Source organism: Cinclus cinclus, chromosome 3 (assembly GCF_963662255.1).
Source record: "Cinclus cinclus chromosome 3, bCinCin1.1, whole genome shotgun sequence".
Lineage (NCBI taxonomy): Eukaryota > Metazoa > Chordata > Aves > Passeriformes > Cinclidae > Cinclus > Cinclus cinclus.
Genome location: NC_085048.1, coordinates 85,830,397 through 85,857,021, shown reverse-complemented (window position 1 = coordinate 85,857,021; position 26,625 = coordinate 85,830,397). Strand labels below are relative to the sequence as shown.

Below are 26,625 nucleotides of genomic sequence, written 5' to 3'. Positions count from 1 at the left end.
CACTCATATTGTTGCACTCCTTTGTGCAGTGGACTTTCTGCTCTAGGAGTCCTGCACATATCACTGTAACTTAGCTTTAGAGTGGACTGGAGTTTGCATTATGCAAGTTTACATTTCATTCCTTGGAGATAAATAAATAAAAGGTATTTTTGAGGGGACTTTAATTCTATTATTTACTGAAATTGTTGAGCAGGGTATGTTTGTAAACTTCATGAACCATGGACAGATTCTGAGGTTAATTTGCCCCATCTGTTTGGTTGCATTCTCTGCTTGTAATGGCACCAGATTGTCGAAAACTTTGTGATGGTAGAAATAGCAAGAGTCTAGTGTAAATTTAATGTTTCCACCTTGTAATTGTTCTCTCTTGTGATTTGAAGCATGTTGCATCTTCTATTTAACCTGGAATGAAACTTTTCTGTCTTAGATCCATTCTGTCATCTCTTTAAGTATTTTTCAAAAACATCTTTCCTTCTAGATTTACAGAAGAAGTGGTACCAATTACTTTTTTTTCGGTAAATGTCAAACTAGAAACTTTATTGCATTCATGCACATACAAATTCCTTTTTCAGTTTATCTTATAGTGCAACACATTCTGCAAATTCCCTATGCACACATCTTTCATTTTTATGGGCATTCTGCAGAGAAGTAAACTGCCAGGCTATTCTGTAATCATCTTTGATGTTGCAATAAATGCTGTGTTCTCTAAAGCTTTTTAACCTTTAACCAAGCTAAAGAACAAATCAAAGAAGCAGTTTCTAGATAATTTAAAAAGACTATAGACGCAGTAGATAAGTTGAAGTCTGTGTTCGCTGTGTATCAAAAGACTTTTCCTACAAAGGAAGATAGATATTCATTGAGCAGCTAGCAAACTTAACTCAATTTGGAGACCTCATCAATAAAATAAATGTATATTCAAAAGGTGAAAGCATGTATTCACAGGACTGATGATTTCAGTTAGCCATGCTTCAGCATGCACTGAATTTGCCTGGTGAATACTTGCAACCCAAAGCCTCCATACACACACTGATCCAAGAAGCAGGTGTAAATCTGATCTCACAAAAAGCTTTGCCCAAATCAGAGGTCAGTGACTTGTGATGTCCTCATGGCATCCCTTACTGTGTGTGTCCCTGCTCCTTGCTTCAGGGGAAACTTGCTGATCTGTTTTTTAAAGCTACTAACATTTTACTGAGTCTTTAAGGGGAGATCAGCCTTCCTCAATCTGGACCAAAGTTCTCATCTGTAACCTCAAAGGGACTTGCCATCTACACAGTAATCTCACTGTCCCTCCACTGTCTTGCCCAAAAGCAGCTTGGCTGGTAATTAAGTCATGCAGGGGACCACTTGTGCTTCAGAGAGAAAATATTTCTGTACCTGAAGCTCCTGGGCATCAAGTTGTGCCAGCAATAATTGCTTTCTTTTGGGTGTTTAATCACCATTGGTTTAAACTTATTCATGCCTTTGGAAATAGGTACAGCCTGTCAGTGAGAGTAAGCCTGAGCACTGGGGGCTGAGTGTGACCCAGCAGAGGCCACCCTCACCAGCTAATGCAGACCTAGCTACGGGGTCCAGATGTGACAAGCAGAGCTGTCTGCTGGCCAGGGCGTCCAGTGACAGCCCCCAGCAGGCTGGGGGATGGAACAGAGCCGATGCCACAAGTGTACATCTACAGCCCTGGGCTGGTCCAAAATGCAATGTTAAGGGGATGTCCCTCCCCAGGGAAGACTGGACAGGGCCACTGGGGCCTGGCAGTGCCCTCAGGGCCCTGAACTGTATCGTTAGCAATTCTGTAAGTGCAAGGATATAAGTGCTACTTTGGAGGCTGCAGAGCTGAGGGTCCTTTATTGAGGTAGTCTGTCATGGTCCTCATCTCTTTGTGGCAGTTCATGCAGGAGCACTCCATGTTTTGATCTTACCATCTTCTGAATAAATAGGAGAAGCTCTCCATATATTAGTTATTTTGAAGTAGACGTATCTATTTGAATTTGCATTAATCATGTTTAATGTTAACTTTGTTGGTCTTTATTCATTGTCATAATTTCATTCTCCCTTTGTGTTGCGTGGATTTCTCCTGCATGAAACACTGAGTCTGTGGATGGAACAGTGGTGTGTACAACAGGCACGGGAGAGTGCATATGAAGGTTAACTTTCCTTCTCTGGCAGCTGCTCTCTAGCAGAGCAGGTTATCTGGTTTCTGCTTAGCAACAGAGGCTGTACAGGGATTTTCTCAGAACATTTACCCAGGACAGAAGCTCTGTCTGATCTGCTCTTCATACTGATCTCTGTCTCCCCATGACAAGGGAATTTTGATGATGCCGTGTTTCCACAGCAAGGTTTCAGTAAGAGCACTGAAAAGCTTGAGAAACTATTATATATTACCACTATTTAATGATTAAATTAATTATTATCATTATTTAATGACTAAATTAATGTTAACCTCTGTTTAGTTATCTAGGACAGCCTAGGAATGAAAAAAGGTGATGTACGAGGAGACAAAGAGTGGATAGTTTTGTGTCTGGCATTGCAGTTGCCATGGAGTTAGGAACTTTGAGTCTCTCTTTTCCTACATGTTTTGATTCAGTGATAGTTTTGTGTTATCCTGTCTCAACTAAGGTCACACTTCCCAAAGTGTGGATGACTATCTCTTCTTCCATTGCTGCAGTCAGTGTGCTGAATCTTGCTCTGTGGGAAGCTGGGCATCTGTAAAAAGTCATGTAACATGCAACCCCTGGAGCTTAGTAAAGGGGGTTGGTTCCTGAGACTTCATCAGTGGCTCCAGCATTCAGCAAAGGCTGCAACTCACTCAGGTTAGGCAGCAGATACCCTGCAAACACTTTTTGTAATGTTTCTTTGTCTATTTGCTGTTCTATTTCTCCCTGTGCATCCTAATTCCATTCCTTCTTGGCATATACCAAGTACTTGTGCAGAGAAGCTTTTAGTCTGTGTTACTAAGTGCAGTATCAGCAGAAGGTTGGTATTTTATTTGTCTTGTTATGGCATTTTATGGCGGGTAGCAATAATATATATTCAAGATGAATTTTTTTTTATGTGTCCAGTATAAAGAACTGAGCTTGAATTTGAGGAAATAAGCATCAGTATGATAATGTGCCTGTCAGAGTACTGTGAGTCAATACCTGTAAGAAAAGAGAGGCCCTGAATAAAAATCTGGAATGAGACATTTCTGAATGGAAACATTTCTTAACTTACATCAGAAAAGCAACACCTTTATTTTTGCTGTCATAATTATTTTGTTTTGGTTTAGCCAAGTTCCCAGAAAGAAAGTCTCTTTAGTAAAAACAACAAAACAAACTCTGCTGGGTTTTTTCATGTGAGCAGGGACACAGTTACTCAATGCTAATGTCTCATTTTAAGGAAATTAAAATCCTCAGGAAGGTTTTGTTAGTACAAATGCAACTACTTTTTCTATTCAGAACATCATGTTCAAGTAAACTCTAGACTTTTAGTTATTTCTGGCATCCAGGGCATAGTTTGTGAACTGATATGACAGTATCTCATATAAATTTTTCCATCTGGATGATCACAGTGCAATACAAGTTTCTTGCTGTGTTGTCAAGCTAGAACCAACTGTTGTCACTGGCTGACCTTCGTTTTTAAGTACGTGGGAACATTACTGAAATGCTTCACATAATGCAAAGAGCTGTTTCTCTGTACTGAGTATCTTTATGTTGCCAAATACTTCATTCATCTTCTTTAGAATGGAGCACAGGATTCCCTGTCCTCCCCTGTCACAAACTTTCTAAAAGTGTAAGTCAGTTCCTTAACACTTAATCTCACAAAGGGTCCCATAGGAGTCAGTGGCCTGGTCTAATATACAAAAATTAGAAAATCAAGTCCTAAAACAAGGGCCAGAGAATGTTTTATTGTGCTCTGACTCGTGTAAAATCACTGAATACAAAATACGGTGTTTTTCTAGGTGCATCAGTGAATGATCATGGTGGTTTTCTTTCCTTAGTGCAAAGTGAGTTGGTTGCAAGAGTAAGGAAGTATGAGGAGCAACATGCAAAGGAGCACTCTGATGGAAACATTAATTATTAGCGACTTGTACAGACTGTGAAATTATCAGAATAAGAAGCTTGTACAGTGAAATTGGTAAAAGCTATCACTTTAATGCTCATACTTTGTTTTCCTAGTTTCATTTAGTTACACTTTTTCAGGAAAAAAAAAAAATCTTTGGAGGAAGTACCATTCTTTTCATCATCCCTCTTTTTTTACTTGGATGTAAATAACAATTTAAAACCAGTAAAGAATATCTGCTAGTAAATGTCTGTAAAACATAGAGCATCATAAATGGAGTAGCTAGGCAGTATGTGAAGAAGCTGGCCCTGCTGCATCACAGTTTTTCCAACACTCATTACACATTACAAGGAAAGAAGTTCGAAAGCTATTGGAGAATTCTGGTTTACTCCTTTCTTAATAACTTAATAACTTAACTGGTGTTCATATCAAGCTCCTGTTAGGCAAGTTAAAATGCAGAATAACATAACAAATGTTTGAATAACTTTTTGCACCTGTTTGCCTTCTTTCCTTCTGCATTGTTCAGTACTCTGCTCATGGGCAAGTAGAATTCTGAGCTAGGAAGAGGAGCAGGTATTCCCAGTGCTAAATTCGGTAATGCAAGGAAACTCTTCTTTCATAGTCTGGTGCAATGGCAAGAATTTGTTCTTGCATGGGGAGAGAGGAAATACCTATGCATTTATGCTTTCTTTTTTAACAAATTCTGAAAATGTGAATTGAGAAATTTAAATATAAAATGTCCTCGTGTCTTTCTGCTGTAGTCTGCCCATTTTGGTTCAGTATGCCTGGTCCTGATATATGTGACTATAAGTAATTTCTCAACAGACAACTTTTGATAGCTTGTATGCAAATAACTCATTGCTAAAGTCATTGTAGATTTATGCAGGATCACAAGTGGCAATTGTATAAATCTGAGAAGACAAATTCTGCCTTTCAGGCAGCTGATTGAATTCCTAGAAACAAAGAGCACTGTTGCCATTGTGTCACGAGCGTGATATAAGAACTTGTCCACTCAGCTGGTTACTTCTGATTGGGTTGGGGTTTTTCTGGGTTTTTGTTTTTTTTTGGTTGGTTGGTTGGTTTTTGTTTTTTTTGTTTGTTTGTTTGTTTGTTTTTTGGTTTGTTTTTTTTCAATACTGGATAATTTGTGAGAAACTCGTTGCTGGAAACTCATTTGTCCTGTCATTTTCATTGTCTTCCTTAACTGTGTTCCTTTTCCTTCTGATATCAATGCTGCTGGACCAACTGGCTGCATTCCCCAGTGTTGCCTAGTAGTTTTGTAGCATCTGGTATGTTTGCTCTGTGTGCTCAAAGACATAAACTAGATGCTCAAACAGTGTAAGAAAACAGGATTTGCAAAGACAAGGAAGGTACCAGAGCCAGTGTAGGAGCTGAGGAGACACCTAGGACATGTGCCATCTCTAAGCCCCTTGGCAGAATATAAACAGGTTAGAAGTTGTTCTAGGAGCTTTGAGGTGGCTTCACAAACTTCATAGTTAGTCCTGTTTGGAAGACAGTATTTATATTTTTCCTATAAGCATCAGAACAAAGGAATATTAATAGCTGCCTGCACATTGTAACATTTTCTGCATAATGACATTTTACAGGCTTGATATAATTTTCTGCCATGTGCATCAGGCCATTAAATGAGAGGTCTTTAAAATTATCTCACCAGAACAGTTCTTTTTTCCAAACAACACCAAAAGAAGATGAGATCAAAGAATTTCATACGAGACGCTTTTCACAGCTTATCTGTCATCAAATGGAGGTATTAGGGAAATGGCCTGAGAAGCTTTTCCTACTTGATACCCCTTTTGAAGTGACTAGAACTACAAAACATGCCATTTCTGCAGAGGATTCCAGTTGTGTTTCTCCCTTACATGAGAGGAAGGGCATAAGAACCATATTCCACCAGCTGGGACCCTTCTGGGGTTCTTGCTCTTGCAGCTTGCTTGTTCTTTCAGGGGGCAGGCAGGGAGCAGGGTTCCTACCCAGGGAGTGCCCCTTCCCTGGGCTCAGTGTGGAGCTCACAGCTACCAGCACTGCAGCTGGGGGCACACTGAAAAGTTTGCCCCAGCTCCCAGAAAAATCCAGTGACAACACAATACATATTCCATCCAGGATAATTTGGGGTTGAAGATCTTCCCAAGTTCAGAAGTATTTTCGTTCATTTCTGAGGTTACAAGGTAGGGGATTGAACTGATGAAATGTTAATGCACATAATTTGTTCAGCATTTTCATTGCATGCCCTTGTCTAATAAATTCAGCATATTACAGTATTAAACATTTAATCCTGATCTCAGCCCCGTTTAAGCTAAAGAGAGTCTCACCACTAAGTTCTGTAGGTACTCTGTCAGAAAATGAGATATATTATATTTATTATATTATATTATATTATATTATATTATATTAGTCACATAGAAAACATTCACATGGGGAGAATGTATAATATCCTTCAGTCACCAAGAAGAACAAAAACCAAAATTGTAATTCTTAATTTAAAGGAGGAAGGAAGTAAAAAAAAAAATTTAAAAATTAACGTTTTTGCTCTCACATGATAATATTTTAGGATCTTAATACAAAATTTTGTCTATTCAGGCAACTCAGAGCTAGAATTTTATGTCATATTCTCAGTGAGTAAAATGAAAGCTCCGTGGAGGAGAGCAGGCTGACAGCAAATCTCCACCTTCTGTTTCTGTGTGACCTTGAATTACTCTAAATTTCATCTTTTTTAAAAAACAGGATTAATTAAATTTTGGATGGTATTTTCTTTTTACTAGACCTAGTATGAGCCTGATACACCAGCTAATCCAATGCATAGTAAATTTGGTCCAGATAATAATCTGACAAAATTCATTATCTGAGAAAACATTAGGAAGACTGTGTTCATGATCAGGTGTTCATAAATTGCATAGGAAAAAGGTCTGTTCATCTGTGATTATGTCTGGCTGCAGAGTCTAGGATATAGATTTTATTCATAACCATGCTTTCTCATATTCCAGCATTTATGGTACAGTTGAAGACCTGTACATCTCAAAAATGATGCCAACAACAGGGAATTTTGCTTGCCACAGCAATGTGGTATTAGACTCTTTCAATAATTGAAGCATTTCAACTAAACTTTTCTAGAAGTATTATTGCTGGGGTGACAAACAAAGGGCACATGTTTTCACTCTCAGTGAATTCAGAGCAGGCTGGCTTCACTTTGGACAGTTTTAGAGTATTGCTGGGTATGTCTTTGGAACTGCCATCATTAAAACTTTTTTCTTGAGTGCGGTCTAGGTAAAATTTAATGGTCCTTTGAACTTTTTGCAAAGAATAGGTGGGTCCTGGATAACATTTCCTGCTTTGAATCATTAACTTGCTGCTTCCATGGCTCTGTGACCTACTTCTTGCACATAGTAAGTCCTTCACCCAAGCCAGCCAATGTCTCTCAAGATACGTAACACTAGCCCCATTTTCCTTGTTGATTAGTACTATGGGATGTGTTATGGGCATGAAAAACATGTTAAGAACCCCATTTTGTTCCAGAACCCACAGGTATTCCGTAAGGAGACAACATAAATGTCCCATGACAAATGTGACTTTCCATGACTGCTTTATGGCAGAGATCTCAGACAAACATCTTTAAAAAAAAAATCCCTTTCCAGCTACTCACATTATAGCTGAGTAAATGGTGCAAGACAGGCCTTTACAGTAACGCTGTAGAGGATTTGAGAATCTTTACATGCTGTAAAGGATTTGAGAATCTCCATACTGATTCTGAAAGCAATGTTTGAAGACTACCTGCATTTGATTTGTGGCTTTCTCTGGCCATTCACATGGTATGGTATTATAAGCTACAGAGAGATTTTTGAGAGTCTCAAGAAAGGCCAGCCTATTCTTGAAACCATTCTCAAGGCTTTAGAAGTGGTTTTTATCCCACAGGCTCTCAACTAACATAATATCTGAGGTTTCTATAAATGGAATAGGAATATTCTGTAATCAGTTTTGTAAAATGGAGAAAAAACAGTAATTGTTTCTTTTTATAAGAAACAAAGGTGGAAAACACAGAATTGTTTCTCTAAAGGTACTATATACCTTCCAGCACAACTAGGAATTGAAACTCTGAGGAAGGTTAGAAGTAATGCAAATGGTTTGTAGCATGGAAGAGTTCCCAGTGGTGTCTTCTACAAGTACTGAAACAGACTTCCAGAGGAGGTGAAGGAGTGCTTATCAGTGGTAATTTTTAAGAGAAGATCAGTTTATTTTCAGTAACTGATACAATTTTTTGACCTGCAAGGCAGAGTATGTTCTAGGAGGAATATCATTCACTACTGGCTTTTGCTGGTGACAAGAGGACTGAGAGGGAGCAGGGAATTTCTGGCAGAAATGAGACTCCGCTGCAGTGAAATGCAGACAAACCCACTTGCCCTCTGGCAGACCAGATTAGCAGAGGCTCATGCTTCTAGGACCTTGTGGGCCAAATTGAGTCCATTCAGCAGGGCTGTTCAGGTTCACAGTTTTACATCTCTGGCTTACAGTGTCCAGAGACTGCTTCGCAGTCATCGAAAAGGTTAGTTCCCCTTAGGTTAGGTGCAACTGATCCTGCCTGTCAGCTGTGGGATGAGCTAGATGATCTTCCAAGACATCCTTATCCAGTTTTGTGTGGTTCTGTGATTCTCTCTGGTCTGTGTTTTAACTTTGAGGCCATCCTTGCAAGGGCAAAAAAAAAAGAATTTGAAATTACTGGGAAAAGATGAGTAAAACTGATCAACAAACCCTAAGTATAACAGTACTCACCAGCTTGAGAGAAATTTGGAGTGTCAGGCTGACAAAAAAAATCCTCTAATACAAAATCTGAACGTGTGAATTTTGTGCTAAGTGAAAGATGCAAATATCTCATGTGAAATTTAAGATAGCAGTTCCTATGTACAGGTCATTTATTCCAAGAAATATAGGATTCACAGAAATTGTTCCCTTCTTATTTAGAATTCCTTGAAAGCCCTGGTACAAAACAGGAAAAACAACACAATTAACCTTGAGTATAAACACTGAAATCAGAGACAGATAAGATGTCATAGTGTCCTGTTGGGGATTGTTACTGTGAACTTCAAAAAGGAATCACAAGAACAGGAGAGAGATTCTTACTGTTTTCTTTAGTATTGTACCTGGTTTTTCTCTTGGATTTGTATTTGTCCTTCCTAATGCTGGGATTGTGGAAAATGAATCTGCCATCCTGGTTAGTCTTTGTCACAAGGTGGTGAAGGTTTGCACATAGTTTTGTATACAGTATGCCTGTGCAATTTCCATCAGAAGCAGGAAATGTTTATTTAAGTTCTGAGGGGTGGGACAGTTGCTGTAGTTTTAGGTAATTTTAAACAAACTGTTTGAGCATCCTGTTTAAATAGAATTAAGTAATCACAGTTTTATATTAGTTGAAGAAGAATTCCATACATGCAAGACATGAATAAAATATCATCTTACAGAGCATACCAAGGTGATATATTTACCTGACTTCTTGAGCAATAGAAGTTGTATGTTTGACTTTTGTTTTGCAACAAGTTTAGTGGCTAAACATATTCCATTATGTAGTAGTACTCTACTAGAATGTGAACTATATTATATTTATGTTTACCTGTATTTGATATATGTTGGTTTCCTTGATACTTTCAGGGGCCTCTGAAGAAATCTCATTCAAATGTAATATTCTGAAATTGGGAGAAAAATCTGTATTCATACAAAAAAACTTAATTTAGGGAACTAGTAAGAATCAGGAAGAATTTATTCACAGCCAATTGTATGAAAACATAAATGAAAGAAAAAAGGGTTGTTGGAGTAGGCTGCTAAGATTTATCAGTTGTGAATTTTGCTTGAGTCCATGCTCACTGCCTTTCCTGAATGATTTTAAGTACTATAAAAGTTGAACTGGGAGACAAAAAACAGTAGTGAAAATATTTGTTCTCAGACTTGTGCCATGGATGCACATCTCAGTTTTGAAACTGGTAGATAGATTGCAGTATTTATTTTTCTAATGTTTTGTAATGTTTCAGTAATGAGGCTGTGTTGAACTGCATATTGGGTCCCCCAGCTGTTAGGACTCATTTGAAAGAGGCAAAAAAAGTTTGTGTTCTTCAGATTGAAGTGATAATTGTACATGGGTTTATGTCTATCTTTAGACTTCAATTTAATGTTAATGAGATTTTAATTAGAAAACAAATGAAGGACAGATGGGTTAATGACTGATAGCAGTTTTTTAAAAGTCTCTTAAGAGCTACACAATAATTAATGTAAACAATACATCAAAGTCTCTCCATGTCTAACCTTTCATACAGGGTTTACGTAGAAGCTTGTTCCTTAACAATGGTATTATTCCACATCTAAACAACAAATAGGCTGTATAGTGTCATCTGTTAAATCAGAACTGATTGGCAAGATTATCTGGTCTTACTAGCATGAAGGTCTTGGTCATTAATCACACCTCCACAAAGAGGAGCTGGATTGAATCTGTTATGTCCTTAGATTTTTGTTGCTAGTGATGTCTCTGGAAATCTCCCATTTTCCCAATTAAAAACATGTACCATATTCCAAATAGAAAAGGTAGCATTTCTGTCTAGTGACACACAGAACATCTAAACCAAAGCAAATATAAAATGGCAGGGAGTGCACATAATACATAGCCAGCTATAAACAAAAAACCTATAAATAAAACTAACAATCAGAGAATGGCAATAAACACAATAAAGCATGAAGTGTTAGAAGGATTTGCTGTAAAGCAGGGGGTGGCCATTTCAAATATCAAGAAGGATGAAAAATTAAACTGGGACAAAATTAAAGGAGTGGAATGAGAGAGATGAAACAAGATTTCTGGTTTAACTAGTAAGCTCCTCCATTTAGTGATAAGGACAAAGACTAGAAAAAAGTTGCTTTTGGTGTCCATTTTAAATGACACAAAGCATGTAGGACACTCTCAATTAAGAAAGTTGAGAGGTGAGACTCAAATCATAGATATATTAAGGTAACTGTTATGCATTCCAGTATAAGAGTTACATTTATGGTTAGAAAATACTGCAGAAGTACAGAGTTAAACATACTTCTCCTTTTTTTAGTTCTAGCCTGTTTATTTCATATCCAGTTTTCTTTTAAAATCGCTTATTCATGCACTGTGCTCTGCTTTTGTTTCCATTTGTTATTTTAAGTATTCTCATTCAACCATATCTTTTGAGATATTCAAGGAAAAGCAGTATGATTAAGGGCTAAAATAAACTCTGAAAAAGAATCAAATTACTTCAGAAAACATATTAGTTTACTTTACTTCAGAAAACATATTAGCTTACTTTGCAGTACTTTTTTGCTTTATTGGTGCCAAGAGAGGATTAATCTGTAAAGTCTTTGTTTGTGATTTTGCCTTTTATTTCAGTTTATATAATTAAAGAGTTCCCAGGACTGCTTTACATTTATTTTATTCATCAAAACATATTTCCCAAATGCTAAGAAAACAAAGTTCAAAAATCATGCAGTCCAAACCAAACCTTTTCTTTTCAATTTTTTCTTGGAACACAATTGATAATAAAGTCATACCTTGTATCTCATTTTTAACTGAATAAACACTGTGTTGTCCTTTAATGTATAATTCTTAAGGGCGTTTACTTTATACTCTCACACTTCAGTGTTTGAATAACTCCTGGTGGTACATGTAACAAGGTACATATAATCAAGGGCAATACAGATATTTCACTGCTAATGGGAGGGTTTCATCCTCTCTGCATTGAGCCCAGAGGTCTCACTGGGTCAGTCTGTGTGTGTGCTTACATTGTGACAGAAAGGAAGGAGTCAGAGGGTTGGCAACCTGGATTTTGAACATTAACCTTTGATGAAAGATATCGAAAAAGGTTTGAGTGCAAAAATCAAAATTGTGTGTCTGTTGTTTGTTGTGGAGGTTATGGAAATAAAAATATGGACTTGTCAATCTCAGGTCCTCTTCATAAAATATTCCCTCTTCTCCTGCATCTTCTTTTCAAGTAAATATGAGTCTCAGCTGATCACATCATTGTCCTGACCAAAAAGGAGGACCAGAGAGTGCTTTTAAGAAGGTAGTTTCCATAGGGACTGAATATATTTCATCCAAAAAAAAAAGATACCTTCTGATATTGAGATTCTGGTCTGGTGTACTTGTGCATGTTGTGCATCTTACTGTTTACTCCATGCTAGTGGGCTTTCCAAGACTCACTGTAAACAGAAAACAGAACTTTCAAACTTTTTTACCTGTGAATTCCCAGCAGAAAACTGAAATGTTTATTGAGGAAAGCTGGAAAAGTGACTTGAAATATAGATATGTAGCAGAAAAATTCAATAGCAGAACAAATTCAATTACTGAGTTGTTAATTCTGCTTTTAGTAGGTATATTTTTAATGAGATTGTCAAGTAAGCTGCAGAATCTGTCAGAAATACCCTTTCAAATTAAGGATGGGATGTGTACAAAAAGGAATATTTAAAGGAAAGAGAGAGATGATTGATAGGTATCAGTGTCCAGGTCAGAGAATACTGCTAAACCTTTTGTTCAGATTGTCTGGTGATATGATACTCTGCTAAAGAGTCCAGGTTAAAATTTCAATTAGCTAAACTGTTAGTAACCTAAAAAAGACTGAACTACAGTAAAAGAACTTGAAGTTTTAACTAAACTCAGTTTCTGACATTAATAATTGGCAATTAGGCATTTAGTGAATGTCACAAAATGCATTTGGATCAAACACTGAGTATTTAATATGAGAAAAAAATGAAACGTGTCTGTCTATCTATCTATCTATCTATCTATCTATCTATCTATCTATCTATCCTGACATGTTAGGAAATGGCTCTCATCTATGCAATAGTGTAAATCAGTCTTTTTCTGGTGTTATCCCTGTTGGGAGCAGCAGCTCCCTGCTCAATGGCAAGTTGAGGGTCACCATTTGGGAGTCACAGCTGTAAGGCACAGCACCATCACTTCCTATCAGCATTGTTTGTTTTCCCCTTGTCTTGGGTGCAGCAAAATGATAGCAACATTGGGAATGAATATGGCTGCTCAGGAGAATGGGAATTGCAGCTTTGTTTTTCCTTGTTCATCCCACTCAAGTTCAGACTGTTGACTTTAGAAAGGTTAAAATAGCAGTGTAAGAAAGTTCAATTTCAGGAAATGTTAGCAGAAGTTACTTTAGCCAAGTGTTAGTCGTAATCTCTTCAGCCCGCAGTCCAGGGTTTTGTGCTTGAATACCTGAACTGTAACCATGTGAGATAATCTTAGGGAAAGACCTGCAAAGGGGCACTTGAAAATGCTCTTAAGAGATACTCAGTCTGTGGTGCAGTAGTGAGAAGCCTAACAAAGGACAGTGCCCACATCTTCTTTGTAGAGATGTTGTATCCTCTTACGTTATGTTCCAGGAGCAGTACAGCTGTGCTTTTGACTGACTTCATCACAAACCTGACTGTATTGGTGTTATCCTTAAGCTCTAGCTTCCGAAATCCTAAGACCATCTGAGAGCTACCAGATTCTCTTTTAAAAGCAAGGCTATAATTCTTACTGGTTCCAAAGATAAATCAGACAGAAAGCACAAGGACCCATATTTTTGCTTAAAGAGGCAAAGAGAGTGATACTTAAACCCTACGCTAATGTCAGAAGGTCTGCACTATGATTTTGAACATTTCCTATCAGCAGTACTGAGCATTACAAAAAGAGCAAAGGCATGGCTCTGAATTAATGCTCTTTGGAGTGTGTGATGCAGCCAGAAACTTTGATGCTATTCTTCAGGGGGTTTTCCTTCCTAGGGAATGGTAAGAAAAATGTTGTAAAATGTACCGAAGTCTTAAACAATGTCTTACCAAGAACGCCAGTTCATCTGGCTTTCCAAATTTCATCCAGTCCAGCAGTGTCTGTGCTCCCAAGATACAAGAGGAAAGGCATAAAGTTTTTTTTCTGCATCCTCTTTCTGTAATCAGAAAAATGTCAGACAAACATTTCTAGCCTCCTCCAGGAAGCATCCCTGATAAGTATAACTTTTAGGCACTTAATGAGCAGCATTAACGCACACACTTAAGTTCAAGGGTATTTTTCAGTGCTCTGATTCTGAGTTGTACAGTAGATTATTAAAGACAAATGACAAACATTTATGAATTTCTGGATTCACATATATAAACTTTGTAATCTGCAGGCTTGGATTTACTTGGGGGAGGTTAATTAACTTTGGTCTTTCTGCTGTTTTTCCTTGTCCAAAGCAATGTCATATCTTGTCTCCTTTTCTTCAACCCAGCACACCAGGCACTAGGAGCTAGAGCCAAACTGCAGTGTGACATCAGAGCTGCAGAGAGGTGAAGTCCCATGCTCACACACCTGTCAATCTTGTGACCAGGGAAAGAAATGTCTGTCACATCACATCAGGATTACATCCACCTCTAACTAAACTCATGTGCATATAGCTGTAGATAATTAAGAGTAAGGAAATAAGGAATGTGGACTAGGCATTCACCAAGGGTGAACAGGCAAGAAGTTGGAAGATGTAGGGGTATTTGTACAGACTGGGGAAAAATCTGAAAAATTGTAAGAAACACTTAAAAAAATTATCTAAATTGTATCAAGTAGATGTAATTTCTTTCCTTATGCCTTTACCTGCATTGCCAGTTTTGATAATAAATGGTTCAAGATGCCAAGCATGGGTTTAATTTACTGATATTTTCAGCTCTATTTCAACACATGTTTAACTTTTGGGTTAATAGTGTGACTGCCTGAGAATCTCAGTTGCTATTCTCAAGGAGCATTCATTTCTAGTCCTCCAACGTGGAAATAAGTTTGAAAGCTTGAATAGGGAAGTGATAAGCATTAGAAGAATATAGAAATAACCTGATATGTATTCTAATAATGCAATCCTATTTCATTATGAGGGTTTGAATCAATTAAAAAAAATACGTGTTTGAGATTAGCAGCACTGGTTTCTATAGCTTAACAATTGTAAATAATTTTTACATTATATGGGGAAGATGCTTTGCAGGCAAAATAACTGGTAAGAGAGAAGTGGAGAAAGACTGAAAATTGCCCAGCAGCCTGTCAGTAGTTGGAAAAATTGACTTATCATTTCATGGGTTATTACAGCTAAATTTTCTAAAACTATGGTTTTCATGGCTGAATTATAAAAGAAATAACATCACTAAACTATCTCAGTTATTATATGAACTTGATTATAATTTCATATGTATTTGTTGATGGTAGAGTGTGAGTGTGTTGTTCAGTACAGTATTTTGATTGCCTCTTTCTCTTTTCTCACTTTGGGACTCCTCATTTTCTTTAGGTTTGGTAGGTTTGGGCTGTCAGCTTTCTCCTTTTTCAGAATCATAGCATTAGTTTCTTTTATTTCTTGATGTAAATGTTCCAGTCATTTAAAGTGTAGCTTCAAACAGTCCTTTATGTCACTAAAAGAAATTAGCTAAATAGCACCGTTTAATTAATTTCAGGACCGCCTCTTTTTCGTCATGGAGTATGTAAATGGAGGAGACCTAATGTTTCAAATCCAGCGCTCACGAAAATTTGACGAACCTCGATCCCGCTTTTATGCTGCAGAGGTCACATCAGCACTCATGTTTCTTCACCAACATGGCGTCATCTACAGGTACATTTTTGGTCAAAAATAAAGTATCCTTGGGGCTTTGGGATGGTTTTGGCTGAAATCCTCCATCTCTTAGCAACCAGTTTTAGATTAGCTGTTTGTTCCAATTTGCTTACACAGAACTTTTTTTTTAGCTGTTTATCATTGTGAATGTTAACATTTGAATAGCTTCTGCAGCAGTCGCCAGCTGTGTGTGCCAGTTTTGTGTTCTAGTCCAAATAAAGTGGGTTTGAAAAAGCTTGGCACAGTGCAACCCAGAGGAGACCTTTCTGCAAATCAGTGCAATCTCTTCACTTTCCTCTCTGTGCCATAGACTTCCTCTCAGTTTCTAACCCCCTGCCACTTCCTGAGTTTGTTTGTCTTAGTTGTCTCCACTCCGATACCATCGGGATGGTCGTTTGCAATGCTTTGCTTATGCCCCTTCCTCTTGCCTGTTTGGGTGAAGGCTCAGTCACTAGCAGGAAGTGGTTCTTTGGAGACAATTCTGATTTGCTTTCAAGTGCCCTGCATCTATTTGAACCTCCCCCACTGGCCCCAGTCTCTAATCTTCAACACCCATGCACACACACAAAAAAGTGATTATTGTTGTGCTGGGATGAAGAATGCATTTAGGGATAGGCTTTATTATTAAAAGCAAGGATTCGCTTTGAAAAATTTCACCCTGATGTTAATGTGTTTATTAAATCCTTTATCTTGTCATTTCACACTTCCTTTCTGTTTTTATTTGTTTTTAGCAGCCTGTTATAACTTGAGATAAATTCAGGCTTTCACAAGCAACATATTTAACAGGTTTTTGTAATATAAATCTGTCCTGTCTAGTAAAAACTCTTGAGTTCTTCAGATCTAGCTGAGCTCTGTTTTTCCCTTAATATTCCTACCCTCTTTCAGGTTATCAGTTTTGATTTGAGGTATTCATGTCAGGGATAGGCAGTCTCAGATTTAATGAGCAGAAACATCAAGATAAGGATATAGAATTTGTCACATCCCTGGATTCATCTAAAGGCAGGTCTTGAGAGTACTAGAAATTGAGAAGGAAATATTAAATGTTTAGTAACCAGCGCTGAGTGATAAGTTCCATTAGAAACAATTGGCTTTCCCACATACAAATGGATTCAAAGGCAAATTTCTTAAAGGTGTCTCCTTTCCAGAGACATAGCAAACAGCAGAACATCACAGCTTCTGAGGAAAGTAAATCTCTTTGAAAGTGGTCTTTTCATCAAAACTTTGGTTTTCTTTATGAATCTCTTTGCTAGCTGCAGCTCTTAATCTCCGTCTTTTATTAAAGCTGGTATGATGTTTGCATACTGGGTTGTACCTTTGGTCCTGACACTTCACATGGGTTTGTTTTCAAGTGCTGAAGATCCAACACATTTCTTACCTTGCCTGCCCATATCATATTTCCTATTCATTGTCTGCATTTATTTCCAAAGCTAGGTATTTGTACATTCACATAACAGAATGTGGCAACTTTAGAATTTATAAGGATCTGTCATAAGGGAAACAGACAAGCTGGTCACTTTGAAAAGTGAAGGATTTTGAGGATTTGTTTCCATAAAATACTAGAGCTAATTTGCTCCTCCTGGAAACTGGAGTTAGACACCTTGTAATTAGCAGTCATTTTAATGTATTCTGTGAACCAGCAAGAAAGAATTGGTATAGAATTACATCTCCCTGCTTAATATGAATGTGCATTCATTCACCCCCATCTACTGCTTCCATCCTGCCCCAACTCACATCATCTTCTCTCCCTATTCTTTCTTTTCTCTTTTCCCTTGCCCTGTATGTACCTTCTGCTGGGTACTGGCTCCTAGCTGGATTGCTTAAAGCAATTACTTCATGTGCTGGGTTCTTTCTACGACTTTGTCAGCAGAACGCTTCCATCACAGGAGAAATGTCATTCTGGGACAAAGTTTCATAATTTAAACTTCACAGTGTACCCACAACTTTTGAATCAGACATGCTGACATGTCTGACATGCATGCTGGAATATGACACTGAACTTGTAAATAGCATTTATGCTGAGTGTATGATCAGAAGACGCAGGAGAACATGAGTTGTAGGATGGAAGTATAAACTATTGAAGGCAACAGGAAGAAATTAGGAACAGATTCAGTTGTATTTTGTTTTGACATAGGCTTTTGAATCTTGACATAGCTATGTCTGTAAGAATAACTCATTTTCCAGACTGTGAGATACTAGTTCAAATATTTGTGAAATGTGCATCCCAGTTACGCTGTAAAATACAAGTAGAAGAAAGAAGTTAGAAATTATTTTAAAATAATTAATCACAGTAAAATGTCACAATTCTTTCACAATATGTCAGGCCTTGGGAGAATGCATTTGTTGATGTCAACCATGTGTAAGAATAGTTGTCTTGCACAGAACAGTTTCAGCCTAATTATTCCATACCTCTCTGCATTATTTACTACAATGTTAAAAATGCATTGGGATCAAGTCACTCCTTTACATCTCCAAGGCTCTTATTAGTTGGCAAACAAGGAAAGAAAAGGGAAAGAAAAAAGGAAAAGAAAACAACCTTTGCTCCTGAATAGCTACCAGTCATAACTACCTAACATGCCTTCAGATATTTTAATAAAGAATACTTGTCTTCTGTGTAATTATATTTCTAGAAAAAACATTGTGGTGTGAAATTAATGGTTATTCTCCAAAGTGGGAAATGCTGCTTGTGTGGGCACTACTTCAAGGAAAGTGGGGAATATATAAATAAACTAAGATGTTTGATGGAAATGTAGGTTTCAAAATAGCTGCTATACCTTCTGATCTTTTTTCAGTCTTGTATGTGGAAGTATTTGTTTGCAGCTAAACAAAGTTATATTTTTGGAAGTAAATAACTAGCTTTAGCTCATGCTTTGGCTTGTTGGTTAGGTTTTTAGAAAGTGCTATGATGATACTAAATGATCATCTTTTGTAATAACTGGTTTATCCTCATTTCCCCTGAAGTTCAAAGAGAAAGGCAGCTCCCTGTTTGGCAATAGAAATTATTCTCTGAGTTCACATCTTTGCAGCTGTCCCAACAGTTGTTCCCAGACTTGTCCAATAACCAGCGTGCTCACTGGAATTACATATATCTTCCTTATGTTTATCCTCCTTATGCTTATTGAGTTTAAGTTGGAAGTAAAGATGAACCTCGCAACTCTTATATGTAAAGGTATTCCCATAACTAAATGTGTCTTCTGTGATAGTTAAACTTTAGGATGATTTTAATGTGGAATTTTTAAAGGTGTGATGTTTCTGTTGTGTCAAAAACACGTCAACAGCTTAATAAAAATATTTACATTATCCCTGCCACCTTCCTCTCTCATCTGGCATTCAGCTATTCAGTCACATGTCAGGCTGGGGCCTGATAGTACAAGTAGAATTAATCAGACACTAGAGAAGTTTCAATCCCATTTTCTGGCACTTGTCCTTGTTTGTGTTATGCAATTGCAATTGCACCACTTTGAAAAAATGTATCCAAGATTCAGGAATTAAGGACTAGGGATTTCATTTTGATTTTTCTTGTGGGCTGGACTGGAGTTTGAACTTGGTGATGAAAGGTCGTTGACTATCTTCAGTGTCACCTGCCCCTTAAGTCTAGTGTACTTAAAGTCAGCCATAATATATTAATATATATTATATCTATGTAAATTTGTATATATTTTCATGTAGGGAAAGTGCAACAAACTGTGTGTTAAGTAAGTTCTGTACTCCCCTCTTGTACTGAATTTTGACATTCCTGTGCTCTTCCTGCAGATACATGTAAATGTGGCATGTTCTTGTTTCACTTGCAGTTGTTGGGCTGAGGTCAGGAGTACCTGGGTGGCTGTCTCTGCTCGCAGTGTAGGAGTTCAAGTGAGGTGACACAAGTGACCTGCTGTGACCTGAAATACCTACAAAGAACTGTTGTCCCCCCAGGCAGGAAGGTCAGCACTGGAATGGGGTACCACTTCAGGAACATAAATGACGGTGTCCCCAGTTCATACACGATTTAGGAAATAACTGTGTGAGCTATAAGCACTGTTTCAGTAGTTGCATGTGGCTTGGTCTGTGTTATTCTCCAGAATCATTCAAGTGCTCTCTCTGAAATACAAAAGAAAAAAACTGAATGTATCAATTTCAGTTCACCTGAAAGCATGAAAAATATCTTAACTGGGAAATTAGTGTCACCTGCTTTGGGTTGACTAATGTTGACTAATTTTGCTTTCAAGTGTAAGATCTGTGAGATGTTGCCTTCAAATCATGCAGCACCTGGTCAAGATGGAGTCCTTATTCATAACTGTGGGTTATTATGTTCCTCAGCAATATGAAGTAATAACCCAACCTATAACTTGCTGGAGCTTTCTGAGGCTCTCTACACTCTGTAATTAATATGTTGGTCATGATGAAGGATTTATTAACACTGAATTGAGGCAAATGTGGATGTAAATATACTGATGCCAATCCTTGAGTTCCTCTGGGCTTTTTCCATACACAACTACCCTAAGAACTTGTTTGAACACTAACTGAAATTTTCCCTGGATGATCAATTTTCCCAGCATTCCTGTTTATCAGGGCAGCACACACCAGTGTTTCAGAAAGAAGAACTACCTAAAATTAAAAGCACTTTCATTAGTGTGTTTTTATGTGAAATAAGAATATTTATTTAGAAAGTGTGACTTCATTGGTGGTTGTGTGATTCAGTGCAACCTTGGCAGAGTAATGAGGAGTTATATTTATGCTGATGAAAATGTTGCATGGTCAGTGGTTAACATGTTAAAAGTCATCATTCTCCCAAGTTACCTTACTGTGTTATTTCTGAGTGGCAGCAGCAGCCAAATAAAATTCCCCTCCCCCTATTATTTTTTTTTTTAAGCAAAACTAGACATGGAGAATTTTGATTTAAGTATGTAAAGATCATCTTATTGCAACTCTAAATAGTTAAAGGTTGAATTGATGCTTTAGCTATGGTCCATGAAAGAGGGCAAGACCTTGTACCCTTACTGGCATATTCACACCTAAGCATAGGAATATGAACACAAAGTCCTCTCCACATGAGCTGCCTGTTGCAGCAGTCTGCTACAGAGAAGGCACAGTTTCCTTCTGGCCCAAGCGAGCAACAAGCTATTTTCATCACCTTCAGTAAAAATAGGAAGCAAGGAGTGAGTTGTGCAGGTGTGTCTGGAGTCCCTGTGTCTCCGGGGACTGCTGCCCAAGCCACGCCACCTGACCCATGCTCCTGGCCGGATTTGAGCCCTGGACTACATCCACACTCTCTCTGCTCTGCCTGGTCTAGTTTCTAAAACGTGAACGTGAACTCCAACGGGATTTTAGTCAGTGGCCTCCTGCCCTCTTTGCACTTTTTCTTGCTGGATCTAGGCAGAGAAGCAGTCATGAAATGCATAAATAAGCAGGATGTCTTCCCCGCAGGAAAAGGCAGTGGGCCGGGGTGGAGAGCAGCGGAGCTGAGGGAGATGAGAAGCAGGAAGGAGAGTTGGTTCCCAGGCTTCTGGCATTCGGACCAAGGGAGTCCACCCTGCCATCCGCCCAGCTTATGTATTGTGCTAAAGGCTCTGTCGTATAGGAGAGCCTTTGACAAGGTTTCCAGCTGTGGAAGGATGAGTAAAGGCTGTGGGAATAGGATATGAGCCACATGGTCTTGCCAGCAGTAGAATGCTTTCTAAATTTCTCCTGGGTTTGGAACATAAAAACGTCCTTAGTTGGCTGTTGCGTGGGAGTTGGGTATGTGGGGGGGCAGTGCTGAGCAGTTAATATTTAGAAGGATAGACCAGCACCATCGACCTTATTTGGGGAATGACTTCCAGGGGGAGTTCTTGGTAGAGAGGTCAGCATTGTTTTTTTGCTTCATGTTTATTTGGTGCAAGATTTTCTTGTTTAATGACCGTTTGTATAGTGCTGTATTGTGTAAATAAAGCTATGACCTTTACCTTCTGATAACAGTATAGGAGTGAGTTAATGTTAAATGAGAATGAGCAGGGAGTGGGAATCTGCCAGGGTTAGTGCCAAGTTTACATTCCTCTGAGGGCAGCCATGTTCCGGTACCCTCTATAGAAAGGGCAACAGTGCCTCTCAACAGATAATAGCAGTGAAATGTTACAGAACATATTTGTATTTATTTCTGCGTGAATGTCACTGATTTTAGATGATTGATGTTTGTGTCTTTATTTTATAACAGGAAGAAATGTGTGTTATCTCTCAGCATTTGATAAGAAGATTTTAACTCAGAGAAACATACACAAAATAAAAATCCAGTAGAGCTGCAGCACATGTGAAACTGAGCTGTACTGGTGCAGAACAAACCCATTAGTTTTCCTAAATTGCTGTGACACAGAGCTGTTTCTGTAGAATCATGTACACTAGCTCCAAACAAAACCATACTCTGCAAACAATTTTCCAACAGAAGAAAGGGAATGCTTTCTATCTCATAATGCATTAAAAATCTAAAGGTGCTTCCTACATGTAATTCTGCTGCTAACAGACAAAACTTAGGATTGAATTTTACTGTGCCCCTCAGTCATATTTGTCTTCAAACAATGAAAAATATTTCTATAACCCAGTTGCAGTGGTGTTGAAATGATGTCACGTTAAGGGTGAGGCTTTGCCTTTTTTGCGTGCTATTGAATGCACCTACCGAAGTTTCATAATAATGCAGAGAAGTGCACAGCAAACGGGGTTCTGAGGTGATAGGCTTTTACCAAAGATCTTGTTGTGCTCTTGAAATGCTTCACTCAACAAAGAATCACTGAATAATGGAACCACAGAATCGTTTGGGTTGGAAGGGTGCTTAAAGATCATCTAGTTTCAACTCCCTGCCATAGGCAGGGACACCTCCCCCTATACCAGATTGCTCAGAGCCCCATCCAACCTGGCCTTAAAAACTTCCAGGCATGAGGCATCCACAGCTTCACTGGGCAACTCATTCTAGTGATTCACTGTCTTCATGGTAAAAAAATTTCTTACTAATATCTAAAAATACTGGCAGTTTAAAGTCATTCCCCCTTGTCCTGTCATTACGTGCTCTTGTAAATAGTCTTTCCCCATCCTTCTTGTAGGCTCCCTTCAGGTACTGGAAAGCCACAGTCATGTCGTTTTGAAGCCTTCTCTTTTCCAGGCTGCACAATCGTAATTCTCTCATCCTTTCCTCACAGGAGAGATGCTCCGTGCCTCTAACCATCTTGGTGGCCCTCCTGTGGGCTCTCTCCAACAGGTCCATGTCCTCCCTGTGTTGGGGACCCAAGAGCCAGATGCAGCACTGCAGGTGGGGTTTCACCAGAGGGGTGTAAAGGGACAAAATCCCCTTCCTTGTCCTGCTGCCCACAGTGCTTTGGGCACAGCCCAGGATACAATCTGCTTTCTGAGCTGTGAAGTTGGGAAGTAATGCAAAATATTAGATAAAAACAAGTAAGGAACTATATTTAGTTGGGGTTTTTTTAATAGTGATGACAAAAATGATGAACAACCTTAAAGGAAAATTTAAATTATGCCCTTCAGTAAAGACATTTGCATTTAACTTCTTTTTTTTGGCCAGTACTTTGCTATTTTTGGCTCAAGGTTTACGTTTATTCTCTTTGCCCGTCTTCCCACCCCCCCTTTTATCCACCTCCTTTTTGTATAAGAGCTTATCACTTAAACACTGCTCCAGAAAATGTTCCTGCATGCAGATCACTCTCAAAGGCTGATTTTGATTGTGAGACTGTTCATGTGAATGATATGTGCAGCTTCCTGAGTGATTTGGGACCTTGGTTTGACTTCTTAGATAGAAAATATGTTTATTTTAAAAAAGCAAATCATCACATTTGAGAAGGCAATGTTCTTAAAAACCATATGTTCTTTTGCTTAACACTGCAAAAGGCAATGGAAAATGAAAATTTAGCCAATCCAAAAGCTGACATAACTGAGTTATCGTGGAATCCTTTGAAAATTTCAAAAATGTCTGTTGAGCTGACAGTTTGTACTCAAATGGAAGAAAACAGAAATAATATTGTTCACTAGGAGGCTAAGTAACTAGGCCTAAAAAACTAAAACAGAGCAAATACAGCCAAGCATTTTGGGGAGTGCACCAAAATCTCTACTGATACCAAAATAAATAGTGGTAGGATTACATAAGAAAGACCAGGTGCAATCTAACCAAAGGAATCAGAAAGTGGATCAAGATGGTTCTGGTGGCCCTGGCAGTGCTGAAAATGAGCAGAAAGGTGAGGGGTAACAAGGCCAGAGTGATAATAAATCCTTTCTTGTGCCAGCAGTAATGCGTGTCACTCTCCTTGGCTGCCACTGTGTCACAGAGCCTGAACAAGCAGCTCCCCAGAGCAGCAAACAGTAGGAGAAGTAATCATAAGTAGGAGACTTCATCATCTCAGCAGCATTGAGTACATGTGGAGGAGGCAGATGTGGAGCAGGAATAGCAGTGATGCCAAGACCAGCTTTTACCGAGATGGGAGGTTGTGTGGTTTCTGCACTGTTATATACCCAGCAGTGAATGGCTCCAGGGACAGACAATTTCTCCCACCACCAAGCTGAATTTTAATCCCCCGAGACCACTTATGATGGGGGTATAATGTTTTAGATTAAAAGCCATTTTTACAGTGGCATCCAGCTTTTGAGAAGAGAGGCTTATGAGAAGCCCAAGCAGCACTTCTTGCAATGTATATACCCCATGGGTCTTCACTTCTTACTTCCTGCTTCAAGAATTTTTTTCCAATAGTCAGTTGTACAAAACAGCAGACACAGAGACAGTGCAAATAAATGTAAGAGGCCAAAAATAATGGTGTTATTGACATATGTATGCTTTTTTCCTCCAGGCTTCAATTTCCTTCTCCTGATGTATGGGAGACATAGAAAATGCCATTGTCAAATACACACAGTACATGCAGTGGTGTGCATTTTTTTTTTCTTTTTTGGCGTAGATTTGGCAGTGGTGATTGTAAAAGTATTCTTCACAGGTATTCCAGTATTAGAGCATGTGATTGCCCCTTCAAGGGAAGGGGAGGATGGGATGGCAACAGTAGGTTGCCAGTATAGCAGTCACTATGGGTGCACTGTGGTATGAAACTGAGTAATACAGAAACAGTGCCCAAAAACTTGACTGAAGAAAGCTTAGTCACTACTAACCTGAACAGAGGAACTTTATGTGTTCAAAACATGGGCTGTAAAGTATAAAATTGAATGGTCACATATAAACATTATAGCACTTCACCAGGTATTTACTTGATTTATTACAGGGTTTCCAAGGGAGATCCTGTGGTCTATGAAGACCCATTTTAAAAAATGTCTAAATATATTCTAACACAAATAAAGAGTCAGATGGAATTGCTATGGTCAGTTAAGAGGGTAATGGATATTTAAAAGCTTTCAAATATCAATAAAGCTGAAAGAGCTCTAACAGAGTACTTGTAGAACAAAAATAATTGGCACTTAAGAAACTGCCTGAGTGTGTATCTGTGTGAACTTAACTACCAGTGAGAGGACAGCAAGTGTTTATGGTACTGTATGCTGAGGGTATAAAAGGCATACCAAATGCCTGCCAGTTCATTTGATGATAATCTGTAATGGGTCCAGAGAGGCCATAACTATTATCAAGAGGCTCTGATTCTCGTTTATATCAAAGTGTTTAAATATCTCCTAGCATAAAAAGATCCTCAGATTGTGCGTGAGGGAAGTAGAGAGCAGCTCAGCAGCAAATGCCTTGCACAAGGCTACAGGCACTCTGCTGCAAGCTTGTTGAAGCTGCCTCTGCCAAAACCCTCTAAGCTAATTTCCACAGACACTGAGTGAGAAACACCCCAAGCAGAGGGGAAAGAAACCCTTTGGACAAGCTTGGGTTTTAGGCAGGTTCTCTTTTCACCTTTTGAAAATTCACAAGGGAAAAAGAAGGGAATACTTTGTCTGCTCTAGATCAGAGGTAGTGGTATGCTTGCACATAAAGTAGGACAAAGGTTTGGGGTTTCTGTGGATGTCCCAAGAGGAAGAGGATTTCACCATAATTTCTAAAACATCTGCAGATTGAGTAGTTGTTTTGTCCATGAGCAAGAGGTTTGAAGAAATTTTGAAACAGCATCCTGGAAATTCTCTGTGTAGTAATAACAACAAAAAATTGACTGATATCAGTGAGCTATTGCTTATAAAGCCAGAAACAATTCAATGACAAATCTGATATAACACATTACCACTACAGACTTTTCTCCCTGGCTCAGATATGTGTGCTCTTAATTAGAGCAAAACAATTGTCTGTATATACCAAATCCAAGAGAGATTATACTAAAATAAAAAAAAATTATGCCCATAACATGTATAATAATAGGGTTTCTTTTTTATACACCTTATGTAATAGAATCTATTTAAAAAGCAGTAAAACATAGCTATGTTTGCCTAATTACAGCAACCGAATTATGGGGGTAGGAAGACAGTGGAAGGATTGATGTGTGGGGCTGAAAAGTAAAGGATGAAAAGGTGGAGCAGTATCATTGCTAATGGGGTATTTTGTGTCATCATTTAATGAGCTGAGAATCACAGTGCCCCATAATATATTTTTTTTCTGCACTATTAAGTCTTAGCACAGTACTGTAAATTGGCTACAGAGACTGTAAACTAATACCCTTATTTGTTTCAAGGCTGGGCAATGGTGAGTTTAATGTATCCTATATATATGGCTTAGAGATAACTTCTCTCCCTCCTAGCAGCCTACATCTCTCATTCAGTTTGAAAAGTATTTTCATTATCTTTCTCAGAGGTTCATTTGTTCATGCATTTTTAGTTGAAATTCAAAATGTGAATATATATAATAAAAATATGTTGTAAATATGACTATGACAGGAGAGAAGCCGCCATCTGGTGTATAAGAGACTGTTTCTTTAAAAGTCTCTTATTTATGGTAAAACCTCTTTCTGATAACAGAAGAAAAACCAATTTTACCATGGAGTTAAATTGTGCTCAGTGTGCTCAGTTTAAGGCTGTCAGAAGTATGCAAAGATACTTTATTGTGCAT

General features: G+C 38.3%; 1 protein-coding gene across 1 annotated transcript in view; it reads left to right on the top strand.

Annotated features, from left to right (window-relative positions):
- Positions 1-26,625, top strand: part of PRKCE (protein kinase C epsilon) — a 282,588-nt gene that overhangs the window by 214,034 nt on the left and 41,929 nt on the right. Inside the window, exon 11 of the mRNA XM_062489237.1 lies at positions 15,493-15,647. Within this exon, the coding sequence (XP_062345221.1) occupies positions 15,493-15,647 (155 nt within the window). The remainder of the gene's footprint in view (positions 1-15,492; positions 15,648-26,625) is intronic.